This window comes from Vidua macroura, chromosome 8 (assembly GCF_024509145.1).
Source record: "Vidua macroura isolate BioBank_ID:100142 chromosome 8, ASM2450914v1, whole genome shotgun sequence".
NCBI classification, from domain to species: Eukaryota; Metazoa; Chordata; class Aves; order Passeriformes; family Viduidae; genus Vidua; species Vidua macroura.
The window spans coordinates 27,089,022-27,106,705 of NC_071578.1; the positions used below are offsets into that span (position 1 = coordinate 27,089,022).

A 17,684-nucleotide genomic window follows, 5' to 3' on the forward strand; every position below is an offset into this window, starting at 1 on the left:
TTCAGCCATTTTAAACTGTTTTTCCTAAAAACATGCTGAATTATTATCCTTCTCATTCAAATGCCTCTCGATAGCATTTTAATTTTAGTGATTTTTAAGTAAATGTGTTAGAATATTTTAGGACAAAAATATAATAAAGGAAGTTCATATTAATGCCATTTAAAACATTATTAGGTTATCAGGAAGAAGAAAGCTATATTTTTCACAGGGACTTGCCTACCTTGACCTCCTCAGGGCTTCTTCATCTGGATCTTGCACTGTAGGAAAAAATGTTCCAGTTAAAAAACAGAAAGAAAGGAATTTGCTTTATGGTATTTTAAATTCTTTAGAAACTTATCAAAAGGCTATCTAAAGGTGCATTCACATTGACTCTGCAGCAGTGGAATTTGTAAGAACATCATGAAGATAGCAGTTCCCTAGGGACAGGAAGGAGGATGTTAGGAGGAAGGTAGCTATTACAACTACTTTCCCATTCATTATTAGCAATGTTTCACAGCTGCAGGCAATGATTCTACAGAGAGGTCCTGCTGTTTTGTACAAAGCAGGAGAGACAGCAGCAGCACATTAATGAGGGAAGGAAATGCCAAATATTTCCTCCTGATGTGGGAAAAGGCCCTGAACTTCCTTCTCTCTATAACAGGAATCACCAGTGAGCTTAATACCAGGTAGCCATAAAAACATTTCCATAGGCAATGGAAAAAGGTTAAAGCTTTCATATCAGATCTAGGTTTAGATAACAGGGCTGATAGAGACATAGATTCCATACAAATGGTGATTCATGATTTTTTTTGACCTCCAGAAGTCACTTCTATAAAAGACTGTTACAGAAGACATGACATGTTTATAATTTTTGTCTAAAGCATGGACAGCTCTGTACGTCTAGGCTGCAAGAAACCCAAAGATTGCACTGCAGAGACTTGAATTCTAAGTAGGAATAACTATGGGTCCCAAATGCTTGTTTACTGCACAATCTGTTATACTTTCATGGTGAGGCCCTGGCAAAATAATTTTCTTCATAAAGCATAAGGTGAGATTGTTCACTTTGATTTCTGAGCTCCCTCAAGTTACACCCAGGATCTTCACCCTCGCTGACAACTACATGAGCCTGGACAAGAGTTTTCCCTGAGTATCAGTGGCCAATACCAGGGCAGTGAGGAAAGGCATGAATCTAAAATCAGGATGAGGGGGATGTTTTGTTGTTCAACTTACTGTACTCGGTTCCAGTCATCTGGGCAAGGATGCGGAAGGACTTGGACTGCAGGTTGGCAGAGCGACGGCTCCAGTCCTCACTGTCATCCTCAGGCTTGTTCTGAGTTTTAAGCACAGCCTGATACACTGGAGAGGCACTGTCTACATGAGGATCCTTTATAGGGAGGGCACTGCAATTCAGAAAGGGAAGTGTTGGAAGCAGCTCTCTGGTCAGTTTCTCACCCAGCCATCCCCTACATGGCTTTGAAACGAACACTTCTTAGAAAAAATATATAGATCAATTTTACGTTATGGCTGATTCTGTCTCTGAAAGGGCCTGTTATCATTCAAATCTGTTTGGAAATACCTGTTCATGATTCCTCAACCAATGCAGGTACACAAGCGTGCAGTGGTTAGAATAATATGTGGAGAGTAGGCCAGGCAAAAACATTTATTTCTCTGACCATTTTTGTTACATATTATTTCTTATAAAAACAACTTCATGTTGGTACTGTTTTATGTTTTCTTTAAATCACAGTGTTGGACCAGTGTACCTTAAGGTTGCAATTAGAAATAAACCCATATTTCAGTATAAAAATAATGAGGTAGACTTTTATAGGTTTTTCTAAAGATGACTCTTTTTCAAATGGAATTAAACTTCCATCTGCCATAGTCTGGATTCATTGTCTACTAAACATGTGAAGCACAGGAATCTAGACTTGCACTCAAGACTTGCATATATAGGTAGTATCTGAAATCTTTAATGACAGAATGCATCTCAGGGTCTTACAACATGCTTAATCATCTTTCAAAGTGATATATCCAGTTGTGCACACCCAAAATCAAAGCTACACAGGTCTGTAGCACACGTGAGATAACCTCGCTTCGATATATGATGCAGGCTAGAAATAGGCTTAGTAACTTAATAGGTTTTGGGGTTTTTTTTTTTCCCCAGTGAAAATAACTTCTGCATAGCAGAATTAAAATTAACTATTAACAGAGCTGCAGAAATATACACTGAGGGAATGATGTGTGCTTGGAGCAACTTGGCTCCATGGCTGCTCTAAATACAAGATCTATTTTTGAAGCAAGTGATTTATTGTAACAGCTTTATGCTATTCCATAAAGAGCTTTGCAAGCAGCAAGCTCAACTTTATGAAAACTGAGAAACAGTTCTGTTAAAAGTTAAGGGCCATTTGGTACAACAGTTGCTTCCTTGGTTCAGGCTTGAAGTTGGTGCTAAGATACCACTGTGCAGAGAAAAATCTACAGAGTTTAGTCTGTGATTGGAAAGCCCAAGAGGACTCATGAAAAGCCAGGAAGTATGTCTGACATCCTACATAGAGTGGGATGTAAATGTTACCAGGTAGTGCTTTAAATATCAGTACTTCCCAGCTGACACACTCTTCTTCAGCACTGGGTAATATACACTGATTAGATGGATTTACACATAATAGCATGTATTTATAACCCCCATATATGCAAACTTCTCACTTTCCTGAGGAGTCATTGAAGTACAAACCCCAGTTAAGTTTTTTTTGTGTGTTTCCACACAATCAGCTGTGGGGTAGAACACAGCTTAGGTGAATTTAGAGAAAAACTTGATTCTTCAGTTTAAGCTCTGCCATGAAGCATGCAAGTTATGTAAAAAAGTTCCTCAGTGTGAAAGATGGCCTGTAGGAGGAAGCAACATTTTCGAGCTTCTTTTTTAGCTCGTGTTTCCTAGACCACAATCTTTACAATATCCAAACACTAGCAGGTACAGAAGTCAGAATGCAGACTTGTTTATTTTGGGAAGGCTCTGCCTTCAGTGACTTCCATTAGTGCTGCTCCTGTGTGCAGCAATGGACAAAGTGGTGCCATAGCCTTTTTTAGGTGGAAGAGGGGAGAGAGAACAGTAGTCCTCCTCTTCTGGTCCATCACACATAGTAAAAGGGCTTGCTGAGGCAGGAAAGAAAGAACAGCAGTGAGTTCTGCCTTCTGCAGGAATAGTCTTTGCACGGCAAAGAGATTCTCTGTAATACCAACAGTAAGTCACAGCAACACCCTTGGGACTGTTCTGCTGCTGCTTCTGACACTTGGCTATGCTGAAAGGTCTATCATGGCAATGTTTCTCAAAAGGTGACCCTGTTTTCAAGTCCCCAAGGTGCTTCAGGGTGTTTCACATCCAGAACCTGCCCTGTATGAATACTAGAAGTGACTGCCTGATGTGGGCCAACAGTTAACTTTATAACCTCACACTGACTTCTTAATCTTATGGAAACTTAAAAACCTGCTGTATGGGACAGCAAATTTCCCAGCTGAACACTGTTCTAGAGTGGATAATAAACCACTGGATAGACAGTGCTGCTGATTTCAACCATAGACCACTGTGGCAGCAGCAGTGTGCCAGCCACAGACAGTTCAAATTCCTCTGTTTAAATCCCCTAGCTCAAATGCTTTCTTCTTATATTATGACCTATGTACAAAAAACTAGTTCAAAGGTTTATGTATAGATATGCCATTAACTCAAGCATTGTTAAAAAACTAGGGCTGGAGGCTGTACCACAAATTTCACAGTAGCAATGTGTGGCATTAATATGACATATTAATATCCTTATGGTTTATGATTAAGGCAGGAAATGGAGATTGGTGAATTAAACTCCCCAGCAGAGTGAAACATGCTCATATAAATTGAACTAAATTAATGCAATACATTGGAGTATTTCCAACTCTGTCTTTAATTCAGCAGGCCTTTTTCTTTTTTTAAAAACATAATTTTATTGTGGATGAATAACTAGGACATATGAGCCACTCAGCATGGAAGTGTAAAATAGAGTGCATCGCTGATTATGAGCATTTCATAAACCTAAATGTGACAGCTGATGCTTACAGACAGCCTAAAGATGCACATAACCATGTTAATACCTCTGTTATACCTCTTTGTAATTTAATTTCTTTCCATCTGGGTGTGGATGTGCAGAAATATCATGCATCTTTAAGCATGTTACTTTAAATTGATGCTACTGAAAGAAAACCCTCTTCCCAAATGGGTTAAAGCTGTGCAGGTTTTTAATCTAAAGCCTAAGGTATTCTAGTAGGAGTCAATAAAAATTATTTTCCCTTTCTTATCATTATTTAAGTCACACATTTTTACCATTAAAACAAGCTTTAAAGACAGTCAAACCTCAATAAGTAGCAATGGAATTCTATTTTTTGGAGTTCATTATAAACTGTGGTTTACTATGTGAATCACTCCCTGGAGTCATTATGCAGATTTAATTTCAGTAGGTATTAAGTAAAAACTTAGAAATACTGCAGTGTTCTACCCCTGATGTAGACATACAACAAAATATTGTGACATCAGGTATTAGACTGATTCCAGCTATTTTAAAAAAAGCTCTAAGAGGTAAAAACTCCATAACCCAACAAACAGAAATTCATGTAGACTGGTAAATAGCCAGCCAAGTTGACTTATTGTAGAGGACACACAAGACCTTAGTTTGCACAATCACATTACTGATTCTTCTATTTCAGCTGTCAGAACTTATTCCAAATAAAGGTGCTGGATTTGTGTCTTTATACAACTTGTGAATTTGGCTAAAACTGCATAATGGAATTTAGAAGTGGTTTGACAGAAATCTACTCAAAATGCACTGTCCACATTGTTTTACTGCAGCCACTTAAGTCCTGGTTCTTGGTTTAGCAATATCAATTAAAACAGAAAAACAAAGATTAGAAAAATATATAAAGTCAGAGCATTCAAAATTTTCCACCTTTAAGTTTCAGCACTCTGAGTATGAATAATCGTGTTCTTCGCTTTATGTTTTCCATGGTGATCCAGTAAGTGTGGCTTATTCCTAAGTGACAAGAGCCTGACTCTGATGTCATGAACATCACTGATTTCAAATGGTCAAACTAGAAAATTAATTCATATCTTAAGCCTGTCTGTCCTTCATCACTGATAAAATAAGTAACCTATTTCCAGCTGCTGTCTGCCCTTCAGATGTTAACTTTATATCCTGTCTGTGCTTATCCTGTTAAGTCTGTGCTTACCACCCTACAGATGCTTGTGGACAAATGAAAAAGACTAAGATTATTAATTAAGAACAAGTCCAAATTATAGGCTGATAACTGAGCCAAAATGAATCAGCACACAATTTGGTCTACTTTTATATTAAAAACTTCTCATACAAATACTTCCACATTAAGCATAATCTTAACTCAAGACTTGATCTATTAAGCAAGCTAAAGAACATTTTAGTTTCCACTGCAAATTAAAGTTCAGAATATCACAGAGGAAATGAAAGGAAACTTATAAAATGAAAAGGACCCACATATGCAGCATTAACTTTATAATAATCTGATCATTTAAATAGGTAATTTTTAAAAACATGACTATTTGCATCATATAATGCTACAACATTTAACAGAAAGTGCCAATGTATCATAAAATGGCTCCTATAATCCACGCCTATGAAGGATGGGAACCCGTATACAGAACACAAATGAACTTCTTTATACTTCACTAATTGGAAATATGAGTCTACTCAACACCTGTGGAGATTCACTGAGTCATGGCCATAGCCAGGTAAAGGTATTGCTTGTGATCCATCATGAGGGAGAGCTGTGATGAACAACAATATTGGTGCAAAAAGTTAGCAGAAAAAAAAATATTAAAAAGCGAGAAAAATGGCCAGCAAAAGGGAGCACAAGCAAATATATAAACCATCCTCATTTTGAATAAGCCTGCAGCTAACATATGGAAAGAAACTACAATAAAGTATGTTGCTGTACCTGTATTTTGGTGTCATATCAAAGGAAGGCAATTTCTATTTTGAGCAGAAGTGCAGCTAGTAAGAGAGAAACCTGGCTACATTTATTGCATATGTCATTTCAGTAAAGTTATTACAACTCTGGATAAGTTAATCAGGTAAGATTACCAGAAACATGCATTGGAAAAGCAGAGTTATTAAAGATCAGGGTATTTGCCATAGTCCAAAGGATCTGTGTAAAACACATGTACTGTATGCAAACTGGGGATAGGGAAAATACAGCAAAATACTCCATTCTGAAGAATAAAACAGTAGCCAGTGCTAAATAAATATTTTGCATTCTTCATATCACAATAAAAATTCCACCCCCCTTTTCTGTCCTTTCTGAGCTATGCATATAATAGTGACTACTATAAATCATGGTTGTCAGGAATGAAAAGCCATCCAATATCATATACAGAGAATTAGACGTATTTTTTGGAAGTTTACCTGTTCTAGGAGGAACACAAAAAAACTAGGGTAAATTAAGACACCCCTGACCATGATAGGGGGGTTGGAACTAGATTATCTTTGAGGTCCCTTCCATTACAAGAAAGCATGCTATGATTTTCTAGTGATCCATCCTTTTAACTTCAAAACATAGAAGTGCTTCTGGACACTGTCTAGGATTGATAGGCATTTTTCATGTGTAATATACCCCAGGAAAAAAGGAAGAGTCCAGGAAGAGCAAATGTGTCATGCAGGTAGGGATGTTACAAGTACCATGCAGAGAAAGAGCATTCCACAGAAGGAAATAACCTTACCCAGCAAATTCTCCACCCTGGGCTTGTGCCTGGCCTGCAATTGCATCCATGATAGCATCCTGGGAATACATGCTGATCGGGGTGTTATACTGCGCGTGAATTATGGTAGCCTTGCCGCCAAGGCCCTTCACCTCAATGGGTTTGTGGGTAGACAGGGCAGAGTCCTTCAGGACATTGGGGTTGAAACGCTCCGTGAAGTCCGTGCTGGGTTATGCAAGAGTGAGGTTCCACAGGGAAGGGAGGGGAAGAAAGGAGAGAGGCGTGAAGTTAAGTGAGGGAAGCACCACCAAGAGAGAAGTGTGCACGTCTGTTCATGGCATCTCACCACCAAAGCTTCTCATCAGAGAAGCACAGACAATGTAAGTACCAAGCCACAGTGAAAAGGTGGCTGTGCTAATGGATGTCATTTTTGGGTTGGCTTACGATGTATAAAAAGGAAAAAAAGGTGAAATAGCTGTCATTGTATTAAAGTATCACAAAAAATCTGTAAGTATTTGTGGGATACTTACATATACTAAAATTCCGTTATTATATGCATATATACATCTAAGTGTATACAAACATGCACATGTATATATGCATGTCCATGGGATATTCATGCACAGTGCAGAGAATTCCCACTTCTTTTTTCATCCATTTGTGTTTTCAGAAGCATCTTACAAAGGTCTAGAAAGTACAGTGAAGCGAACAGATATCAGGTTCTCTATTATTTAGAAGGTTTCAGTACTTTCTGTCTGTGTTATTAATCACAGTGACACTTAGTACGTGCACCTTTTAATCTTCAAGGCTTTCCTCATAAAGACTAAATCTTCCCAAAAGCTCTGTACAGCCAGCCTGAAGTGCTGCTATAGCATGATAAATGCTCAGTCCCAGATCAAAATATGCAACATTGCAACCAACGAGACAAGTGCAGTTGGAAGAGTTGCTGCCTTGGTTTCCAGTGACTCCATTTACAAGGAAACATTTTATATTTGACAGACTGAGCCCCTAAAGCAAGCTAACTGAAGCTTCCGTGACAGCAGAATGAGTCAGTTTGATGTCAGACTGCAGCCAGAGAACAGCTGGTTTTCTTGTAGGGCTGAGTTGTGCATAGTTCTAATCCTAGAGCCAGGACTGAGCACTGCCCAGAGTTCCAATGTCCAATGTCAGCCACTATAGTGGCTGCTCTTCAACCTATGGGAGATCAGGTGAATCTCTAGTCTGCTGTTCCTGTCCTGCCAGAAGCAGGTGGATGCCAGCAGGAGAGATGCCAAACACTCACTAAACTGGACAAAACTGGGAATTCCATCCTTTGTGAAATAACAGATATTTCATAAATGTTTCATTCAGAACTGAACCCAAAAGCTGGAAATAGATATTTCTCCCCCTGCAGAAGAATTGCTGAAGAATTTAATTCCGTTTGATTGGAACAATTTTCCTTTTCAGTTTAAGACATTAGATTGTAAGTTTATTGGCTAATATTGTTTTTCTCTTTACACACACAACAGTGTGACTGCTTACCATGGGTAGCCCCAGAGGGTGAGAGTTAAAACTGAACCCTCAACCCAGCATGATGAAAAAGGCAAAATCAAGTAAGGCTGGTAGCCATCTGACTTAATTATCTGGAGACTATCACAGGTGCTGTGCCACCTCTGAAGGCAGCCAGGAGATTCGGCTCTGTTTTCAGACTTTTGTTTCGTGGGATGCCCTGACTGAGGATGGACAGAGAGACACACAGTCACACATCATTGCAAATCCTTGATAGAACATCGACAGCCACATCTGTGAGGACCAGAGACACACAGGTGCACATGCTGCATTACAGCCACAGCCTTCACTTGCACATGCCAACATTTTAAGGGAGGGAACTGGGAAGTGGCATTATGCAGTCAAAAAAACTGAAAATTGTCTTTTTACCAAGACATTATCACATTTAAAACACATCTCCCTTAACTATTCATCAACTCTGACAGTTCTATAATTACAGTGACATCATCTCTGGAGGGGTGATGTGCAGAGACATGCAGGGTTCTGTACTGAGCATGCACATGCCTGACTTCAGCAATATCTCTTTTCTGTGTAACACCCTAAATAATCACTTAATTACAAAAGCACAGGTCCTCAAGATCTTGAATTTAGTGTTCTCTTTCTTTCACACTGTTGGAAGTACTAAAGAGATTCTAAACCAAGATCTGAGAAGATTGTGTGAAGGAAAGGACAGAGGTTAAATATGCCACCTTTAAAGAATAATGTTCTAAGCAATTGGCTTCCACAGCCAGTTACAGAAATCAAAGCTACTAATGTCAGAAGAGCCTAAACTTCCCTCATGGTAGCAGCAGGAGTCACTTGGGCTTTCACTTGTGGTCTTTAAACAATTTTAGTGATGTGTTTCAAGAGGTTTTAGTCACATTACATACATCAAGGCAAACTTCCACTGAAGTTAACAGGATTCTGATAAAAATAACAGAAAAAAAATACAGAGTGCCAACTGCTGAGGTCTTTTTCTAACTCTGGAAGGAAACAGAAGATGTTAGTGCTTGTAAGGAGTGCTGGGCTCTAGGACAAAGTGGCAGAGGTAAAGCTGCAGAGAGAGCACCTCTGCCAAATGAATAGGATCTTCCTCCTAAGCTACAAAAGGATCAGGAAAAATAAATCCCAAAGCAAATAAGATTACAAACACCTCTATAAAGTGACTTCTGCTTTCTAAGACAATCCTGTCAGAATAATTATTAATGTAAACTGGCTAGGGTTTTTCACTCCAAAGGAGTTACATCATCACACCCACACCTCACTGAAATCAACAGAGAATGCAAGATCAATATAAATTATATGCACTAAATATTATTTCAACTTTATGTATTCTACTACTTCTAACTTTGTACTGTCGGTTTAAATTTGACATTTAACTATTAGAATTATTTATTTTATACTCAATTTAACCCAGTCTCCAGCAATTTATGGACAACATTCAGGTCAGAGGCAAAAAGCAAGAGTTTAGAGACAATCCTCTGCCCCTAGAAAACTAAAGGTCAAAACTGAGGACTCTATAAAGTCTCCTAAATAAAGCAGATCAATCACATTTTCAAGTTAATAGTTATTTTTTTTTTGGGCAATAGATTTATCAAGGAAAATTACTTCATAGATTTTTTCCCTATATCAGTTATCTTAATCCAACCTAAATTTGAATTTTAGCAGACTTTAGAAATTAATTTAACATTGAAGCTAAAAGCACTTCACTAATAACGTGTCAAAAAAAAAAAGCTCAGATAATGCTCTCCAAATTCTGAAGGCATGAAGATGACTTAAAGATTCAAGAGGACTTAAACCTGCCCGTAGAAGCAAAACCACCTGAAAGCTTTTAGAAGAACTGGGCAGGCTCAGGTGGCAGCTCCATTCACAGCATTAGAGCATCACCAAGAAATGCCAAGCGGGAGCACTGCTGGACAGCAGGGGCAGCGCAGGGCACCTGCCACACCAAGCAGATGTTTAAAAAAAATACTTGCACTTGCAAGCAGACACAGCAGCAACACAGGGGATCATGCTACCCCAGAAAACACATCTTCACACACACAGCGTCACACAAATATCTGGCACTACACAGAGGTGATACTAACTTGGCAGCGGTGTTGGTTATGACCTAGAAGAAGAGAAAGAGAACAAACATCATCAAAACCAACCACACAGAAAAAAGTCAATAGTTTGTAGAGTGCAAAGGGTAAAAGATATTTACAAAAGAATACTACAGCTCTTCTCAGATCATCTACAAATAAGAACAAAAATTAAATGTATGCCTAAAAACCCCAACATGATTAAGAAAGGAAAAAATTCAGGGATTATAGTTGATCCACCAGGATTTAGTAGGGTACCATGGCATTTTGGCTGACTGTTGAACATGATCTTATTGGTGTGCAACCTGAAAAGTACTACTACCAAAGTGAAGGGAGGAGGCAGCAGGGGGAAAACAGGAGGATTTTCAGAGTATATTCTCATCTTAAAATAGCAAAAGAGTGGTAGAGACTATATTTTTCTCATAGATACTGAATATTCAGGGATAAAGTCTGTTCTTAGGCCACCCTCAGAGCTGGTTTTGCAAGACTGATTTTTAAGTCTTTTACATGCTGGAGAATATCCAAAGCATATATTGGTAAATGTTTTAAAGCTAAAACTAAGGAAAATGCCTTTGTATATAACAAAGCATTTGCCTACATCTGGCTGCACCTACATTATGCCAAGAGGAATGTAAGCCAATTAACTTTGGAATAGTCATTCCTAATCTATTCCACATGAAACAAAACAAGCCACACTTGCTATATGTTTTTTGGGATAGCCATATCAGTATATTTTATTCCAACTGGTTCTATACAGCATGAAAAAAATGTATGCTCACACTCCATTTCTGCATCTCTGCATAAACCAGTGATGGTGCTTGCACAGTAATTCCAAAGCACCATAACACAGGATAAAACTGGGAGTGCAGAACAGTGTGCTCAGTCTGGACTACAGTACTCTTCCTAATAACTCTTTGTGGTGGTTGCACAAATAGCAGTAATGGGCTGTAATATTTATTTTAACTTTTTTTTCCCCTGAAGCTTAGAATACCCACATTCTGCTCTTTTCTTGGTTGAAGAAATTAATCCTATTTTGTGCAAAATTAACGGGAAGAGATCCATGGTCAGTAATAAACTTTTCTTTTTACTTGGCTGTATGGAATGCTGTTGACAGAACTGGGCACTGAAGACTCCAGCTTGCTGCTGTGACATTTCTGTGTCTGGTACTGATACAAAATACTGGACAGCAAAGCTACACTGTTAGAGTGACATTCCAAGCGGATTTGGCCCCTCCTGCTTTTTCCTTGCAGAACCTTTGGTATTACTGCTTCTTCCTACATATGATCTTTTTGCCTTGGCTCATCCAACAGCACTTTTCATGATCAAAAGCACTCTAATGAGCCAAAGCTGCAGTAAAGGCTTTGCACTTCTGCATTTCCATGGTAAAGCAATCACAGATCATACTCTGCAGCTACTGGTCAGACTCTCAGATTTGAAAATATTCTTCTAGCTTTATAAACCCTACATTAAGCCAAATGCTATAACAGGAACTGTTAGAGATAGGTTGTTGTTACAGGAACAAGCTGCAGCCTGTAAGCACATCAGTAATCCTACATCCATTTTAGGTGTATGCCGGACATCTGGGCACTCATTTACAATGAAACCAAATGTAATGGTATCATTTTCTGACTCATCCAGGCATCTACCATACATATAAAATAACATTTTCAAGGCAGAACTACCAAACCCCTAAAATACACCTTAATTAAAGGAATATAAAAGTATGTCCAAAGAAAAGAAACATTATGTGCACACACTAAGAACAGCTCAGTAGTCACATCTCAGTAAAGATATTTGAGATGTAAAGAGGCTGCTATAGCTTCCTTCCCAAACAGTAAAGCTTTGCTTCTCCTTATGTTTAGGATGTGATGAGAAAATTCCTCCCAGTTCAGAGCCACACATTATTTTAGTTTGACTCTATATAGGGGCATGTCTGGAACACCCAACTTGCTGCTTGCAGAGGTCACACAGTAAGAGGCCAGTAACCGAAGCCACCTGGCATGTACTTGTGGGACAGGTATTTACTGCCCTTGACCTACACTGTGAAAAATAACTGACACTGGAATGAAAAAGATGCACGTTACAAACTATGACTCACTGCTCATATTTATTCATACACTCCACAGCTTTCAGCACATCACGTTCCACACTCCTAACAGGCTATCTTATTTTTCACCACGGGTCAGAGTGATAAAGCTTTAATGTAAAGTGTATCAGAAAAACAGATGCTTTGTTATTCCTCACAGATCAAGGAAATAATCTCAAAATTAATTTCAGCTTCTTGATAGGATTTTCCAAAGGGTTTAGCTAAACCTGTAACAGCAATTCACACAATTAAGTTTAAATCATCTGATGAAAAGGGCACAGAACTGAAACATACCTTAAGATCACTCCTCATGCTTGAACTTTCTCGCAGCTTGTACCATACAGCTAAGTGTGTGTTTGTGAAAGCACAATAAATTCAGTTTTGGAGCACCACAATATCACAACCATGTTGCATTATATAGTAAGAATGTTCCCAATAAAGACCAGAGCTGATTTTGCAGTGCTCACAATGCTTCCTTATTCCCATATATACACTGTGAGATTGAGATTATCATGGATGCCACCAAGTCCCAAGATAGTTACAGGTTCCATGTTTTTCTCCACAGAGCAGGAGGCAAGATACTTCTTACTGGATAATAGTCATGGATAACAGACATGGATAACAGTCAAGTGGGAGTGGGAATGATAGCACTATTGAGCTCTGAATTTTCTCTGCATGTCAACAGAGATGTACAGTTCTCTAAATCTCAGAGAAGTTACCAGACAAGACACATTTATTTAGTGCTTCTGGGCACTTTCATCTTTTCAGAATGTTCCTGCACTGTAGGATAAGGGGTTTTTATTTTTTTGTTTGTTCATCAGTGTTCCAGATGGTAAAGGCAGATAACAGTTCCCTAAAAATTCATTCAAACTGAATAGAAAGGCTCACACTGACTTTGGTGAGTGATGGATGCAGCTGTGTTGTAATTCTGATAACAAACAGTCATAATGCTGAGCCATCCAAAATTCAGCCCCTTCACCCTCACCCCTGCAGGTATTAAGGAGGATTATGAACATAGTGGAAAAAAAGTACCAGGAAACTCTGTATATTGAAATAAAACAAGAATTGGTATTCTTCAGGAAACTGTAAATTAAGAGACAAGTTTTCTGAGGTTTATTTTGCTGATCTTGCTTACTAACTGAAATTATTTTTTTAAAGGTAATTGCTTTACTTAATTAGCAAGTACGAGAAGGGAGGATAGAATTTTCTCAGGTAAGTTAATTAGGATTGTTAATGTTGAGTGCTCAAGAGAGTGGCAGTGAATCATCTAAAATTACTTGAATCATCTAGAACAGATGTATATGCTCTTTTAATAGGATGAAATATCCCTACTTTTCTACAACTTAAAACCTCTTGGTTTTATTTTTGCAAAGAGCTGCTGCAAATGGATATAAAGCACTTGAAGATATGCATTTGTTATCAGACCTTGAGTGGATTGTCAGAATTTTTCTGGTTTTCCTTATATAGCCAAGTCCCTAGTGTCAAAAAACCACTTTTCCCCATAATCCTAACAAGAAATTTATCTTCATTTAAAAATCCCCAAAGCCAAAAATAAACTAAATGATTATATTTGTTTGAGGATTTATAGATGAAGGCAAAAAAATTAGGAAAACCTGTTTCTCTCTGCTTTTTCTCATGTACTGCAGTCCAAGCCCCTCACTTCACAAACCTACTAATAAAACAGATGACCTGCAATATAGGAATATGGAAAACTTTGACAGCATGGGATCAAACTATCTGGAGATCATTCCTTGTTATAGCAAAGTAACGCTAACAGATGCAAGACATTCTTCAAACCAGAGGACTCAAAATATTGCAGTTTTGACTCATTTTGCATAGGAAAGCCAACAAATTAAGGCAGGAATTACAGCAGGACACTCCAGTAGCTGGGTATGTCAGATTTGCTGGTCAAAGCCATTTCTCTGTAGCAAAGTACCAAAGATCAGGTGTGGTTTATAGCAGCTGCTCTAATCTCTGACAGCAATACTTGGTTCTCTGAGACTCCATACATTAGTTAGAACTGCTGAGTGTCACAACCCTGAGATGATTACAGTTACTTCAGTCCTAGTGTTCCCCCTCATGCTCTGCTAATCTATGCTGCACATCAGATACCAACAACCATTGTTCTGTAATGGCCATGTTTTGGGGGCTACTGGAAAATTTAATTATTGATTCAGACTTTAATAATGATTGCCAGACAAATGCACAATAGAGGAAGCACCATTACATTCACTGCTTAGCAAGTTCATGACTTATTGAAATAATGAAAGATGTTACCATGTTACCTACCCTCTAGGAAGTCCACCTTCCGAAGCCCTTCGGTTGAGACTCAATTTATGCATCTCAGCCATTTCCCTCAGGGTCTCTGCTGAGTAAAGGCCAATGGGGTTGTTATACTGCCTCGCTGGGCTCAGCTGGTGTGCAGGGCTACTGCCACCAGCCAGAGCAGGGCTTGCTTTGGAACCTAACGTGCTCTTGGCAGGTGAAATGTCAGGAGTCACAGACTGAGAGGACATGGAAGATCTAACTGTGGTAGTCTTTAGGTAGGAAGAGCTATTTGAAAGGCTGATCTCTTGCTGGTTGAGGTAGCCTGAAAAGGTTCCATTGGTTGCTAAAACACTACCCATAGGCCCAGTCGCCGTGTTAGTTAGAGGGCTGAAGGTTGTTCTGTTGCCATTGATTTCCCAAGCAGGTTCCTGTAGTAGCAAACATGCAGGCCAAGAAAAGAAAAAAAAAGAGCAAATCATAGAACACATGCAAATATAACAGATCTACAATTAATGCTGTAAACATAGTCATAAACTAGCAATAAATAGACTGGGGCCAAAGCATTCAAAGTTTCAGGGAAGATTTTCAACAAAGAAATGCATGGTTTCAAAATAAGGGAAGCAAAACCAACTCAGGCATTTTTTTTACTAGGTTTTAGTTGAAATCAACAAATAAAGCTTAACATTAAGAGAGCATTTGCTACTAGTCAACCTCACAGCAATAATTTTATATTAAGGCAACATTGTCCATTAATTTCTAGAATAATTACAAAATCTTAAAAAAAAGTCTTGAGGTAAGAATAATTTTAGATCAGGTACAACCATAGAAGTCAATGCCATTATTATAAAGACACAATGATTCTAAACCACACCATTCTGTTTTCCTTGAGTGCACTTGAGATTATGGAAATTATGCACTGCTTTCCTGGGCTCTGGTTCATGCTGATCAGGCCATGCAGCAGGGTTAGCAGAGACCCCAACAGGACTTGAGAACAGGAACTGTTCCATGGAGAGGCTGTTCCTATGCTGATTGTTCTGCTTAATTTACACTTGAGGGAATGTGTGCTTGAGAATGGAGGTGTGTGTGTGATCCTTCAGTCCTGTCCCAGATAATATTCCTAACTGGGACAGCAGCAGGTATTCCCTTTGCCAAAGCAATCTCTCCTACAATACCTATACCCATAGAAGTCTGTGCTGGTGCTCACATTCAAAACAATCTACCAAAACCTCATCCTGGAAAAACACAGTCCAACACTTGAGTTTCATAAATGAGTCACTATAAATGCACCTTAGTGAAACCAAAATAAGAGGTGCAATCAAAAAAGAAAAATGCTCACAGTTAAGAGGCCCAGTAATGCTGGCTACTTGCTGCAGCTCAGGGGACAGGGACAGGCAGGGGACATCAGCCTGAAGCAGGAATGGAGCCCACAATCTGGCCTCAATGATAGCCACTTCCAAGGGCAGGTGATGGCCTGCAGTCATATTTTGCCTCATTCATTGGCAATGCAATCAGCATCTTTAACACTTTGCATTCATTTCCCCCTTGCATGAAATATAGGCCTGAGAATAATTTGGCCTCTAATTCTAAGCTTTTGCTAATATTCGTTATTAATTTACTAATTTTGATACTATGGTTAATGAGAAAAATATTTTTATTGCCCTTTTGGATTTTCTATATTGCATGTATAAATTTAGGGAGCATACATTTGAAAAAAAAAATCAAGATAATTTGCATTGATTATTAAAATTTATTTTAAAAACCCCTAAAGGTCTAAGGATATAATCATATCCTTATAATCAATATAATCATAACATTAAACACATTAAAGACATGTTGAATCAAAAATGTAAGGCAGATAAAATTAACTAAGATAATTTTTCTTAGTGATAAACAGGAAGAGATTTTAGCTGGCATTAATAGCTGCCCAAGGCTGTAAAAACAGATAATCCTAAAAGCATTTTCAGACCATGCCTTTTTAAATAAATACATTTGCAATACATACTTCAGTTATTATACTCTGACAGTGAACACAGCAAACAACAATCCCTTCCAGTGGCCTATTGAAAGCTTCTGGATATCATTAAATAAACAGAAAACAGGGCTTCTCTCTAAAAATATGTTCAAAAAGAGGCACAAATATGTTCAAAAATTAACTAATCACTTGGGCAAACCATTTTTACATGCCAGCACAGAGGGACAAAACAATTATTAAATAAAAAATAAACACATATGTACTAGAGAAGAAAAAGGATATGCTGGAGTTATATTCATTTATTACCCTGAAAACTCTGTGGCTTTTTGTTAACAGTGGGTTTCTTCCTACAACCCAAAATAAAAGGACATGCAAGGAGAGCTGGTTGTAAAGTATCAGTTTCAACTGCTAATGAGAGAAATGCCACATATTTCCTTAGCCCTAATGCATTTTCATAGTCTTGGTGTCACTGGACAGTAACAATAGGCAAAGGGAAAATTACAGGACAGCTGTAAAAAATGATGGCTGATTATTTTGCTCTCCTTTGGCACAAATGGAGTTCTGGTTTTGCTCCTCAAACAATCTCTAGCTAGAATACCAGCATACTGGCAAATCTGCATTAGAATTCTTAAGAACCCAGCAGTGCCAGGTTAGCAATCTCCATCTTGAGTTCATATTTTGGATAGTTTTAGGGTAGTTGTTTTCCCTGTGTTATGGGGGGAAAATGGATGAAACAGGAAGTGTCTAAGGGAGCAGCTGTACTTCTCCTAAAGAATTACTGCCCCATCATCAGCATATTTAGCTCTTCCCTTTTGTGACTAACAAAAAACAAAACCAAAAACAAAACAAAACAAAAACCAAAAAAATCTCTGCTTCAGCTTATTCCTGGGAGAATATTGTAGAATTATTTTTTGTCTCCAGTTCAGTGCCAAAGTCAGATCAATGCAGAATTTCAGAACCCATTTCTGACTGTGAAGGGTAAATGTCTAATACTGAGCAGCAGCACTGAGCTTTCAGCATTGCATC

At 38.4% G+C, this 17,684-nt stretch overlaps 1 protein-coding gene across 6 annotated transcripts in view; it reads right to left on the minus strand.

Annotated features, from left to right (window-relative positions):
- The window catches only part of LDB3 (LIM domain binding 3), a 116,226-nt gene that overhangs the window by 43,293 nt on the left and 55,249 nt on the right, over positions 1-17,684 (minus strand). For 3 of the 6 annotated variants that reach the window (XM_053984412.1, XM_053984410.1, XM_053984411.1), the window contains exons 5-8: positions 14,708-15,114; positions 6,746-6,949; positions 1,210-1,379; positions 221-257 (exon numbers count right to left, since the gene is read on the minus strand). In XM_053984412.1, coding sequence (XP_053840387.1) covers positions 221-257; positions 1,210-1,379; positions 6,746-6,949; positions 14,708-15,114 — 818 coding nt within the window. Of the gene's footprint in view, positions 1-220; positions 258-1,209; positions 1,380-6,745; positions 6,950-10,338; positions 10,362-14,707; positions 15,115-17,684 lie in introns of all 6 variants that reach the window. The other 3 variants (XM_053984415.1, XM_053984414.1, XM_053984413.1) reach the window with 2 other exon arrangements.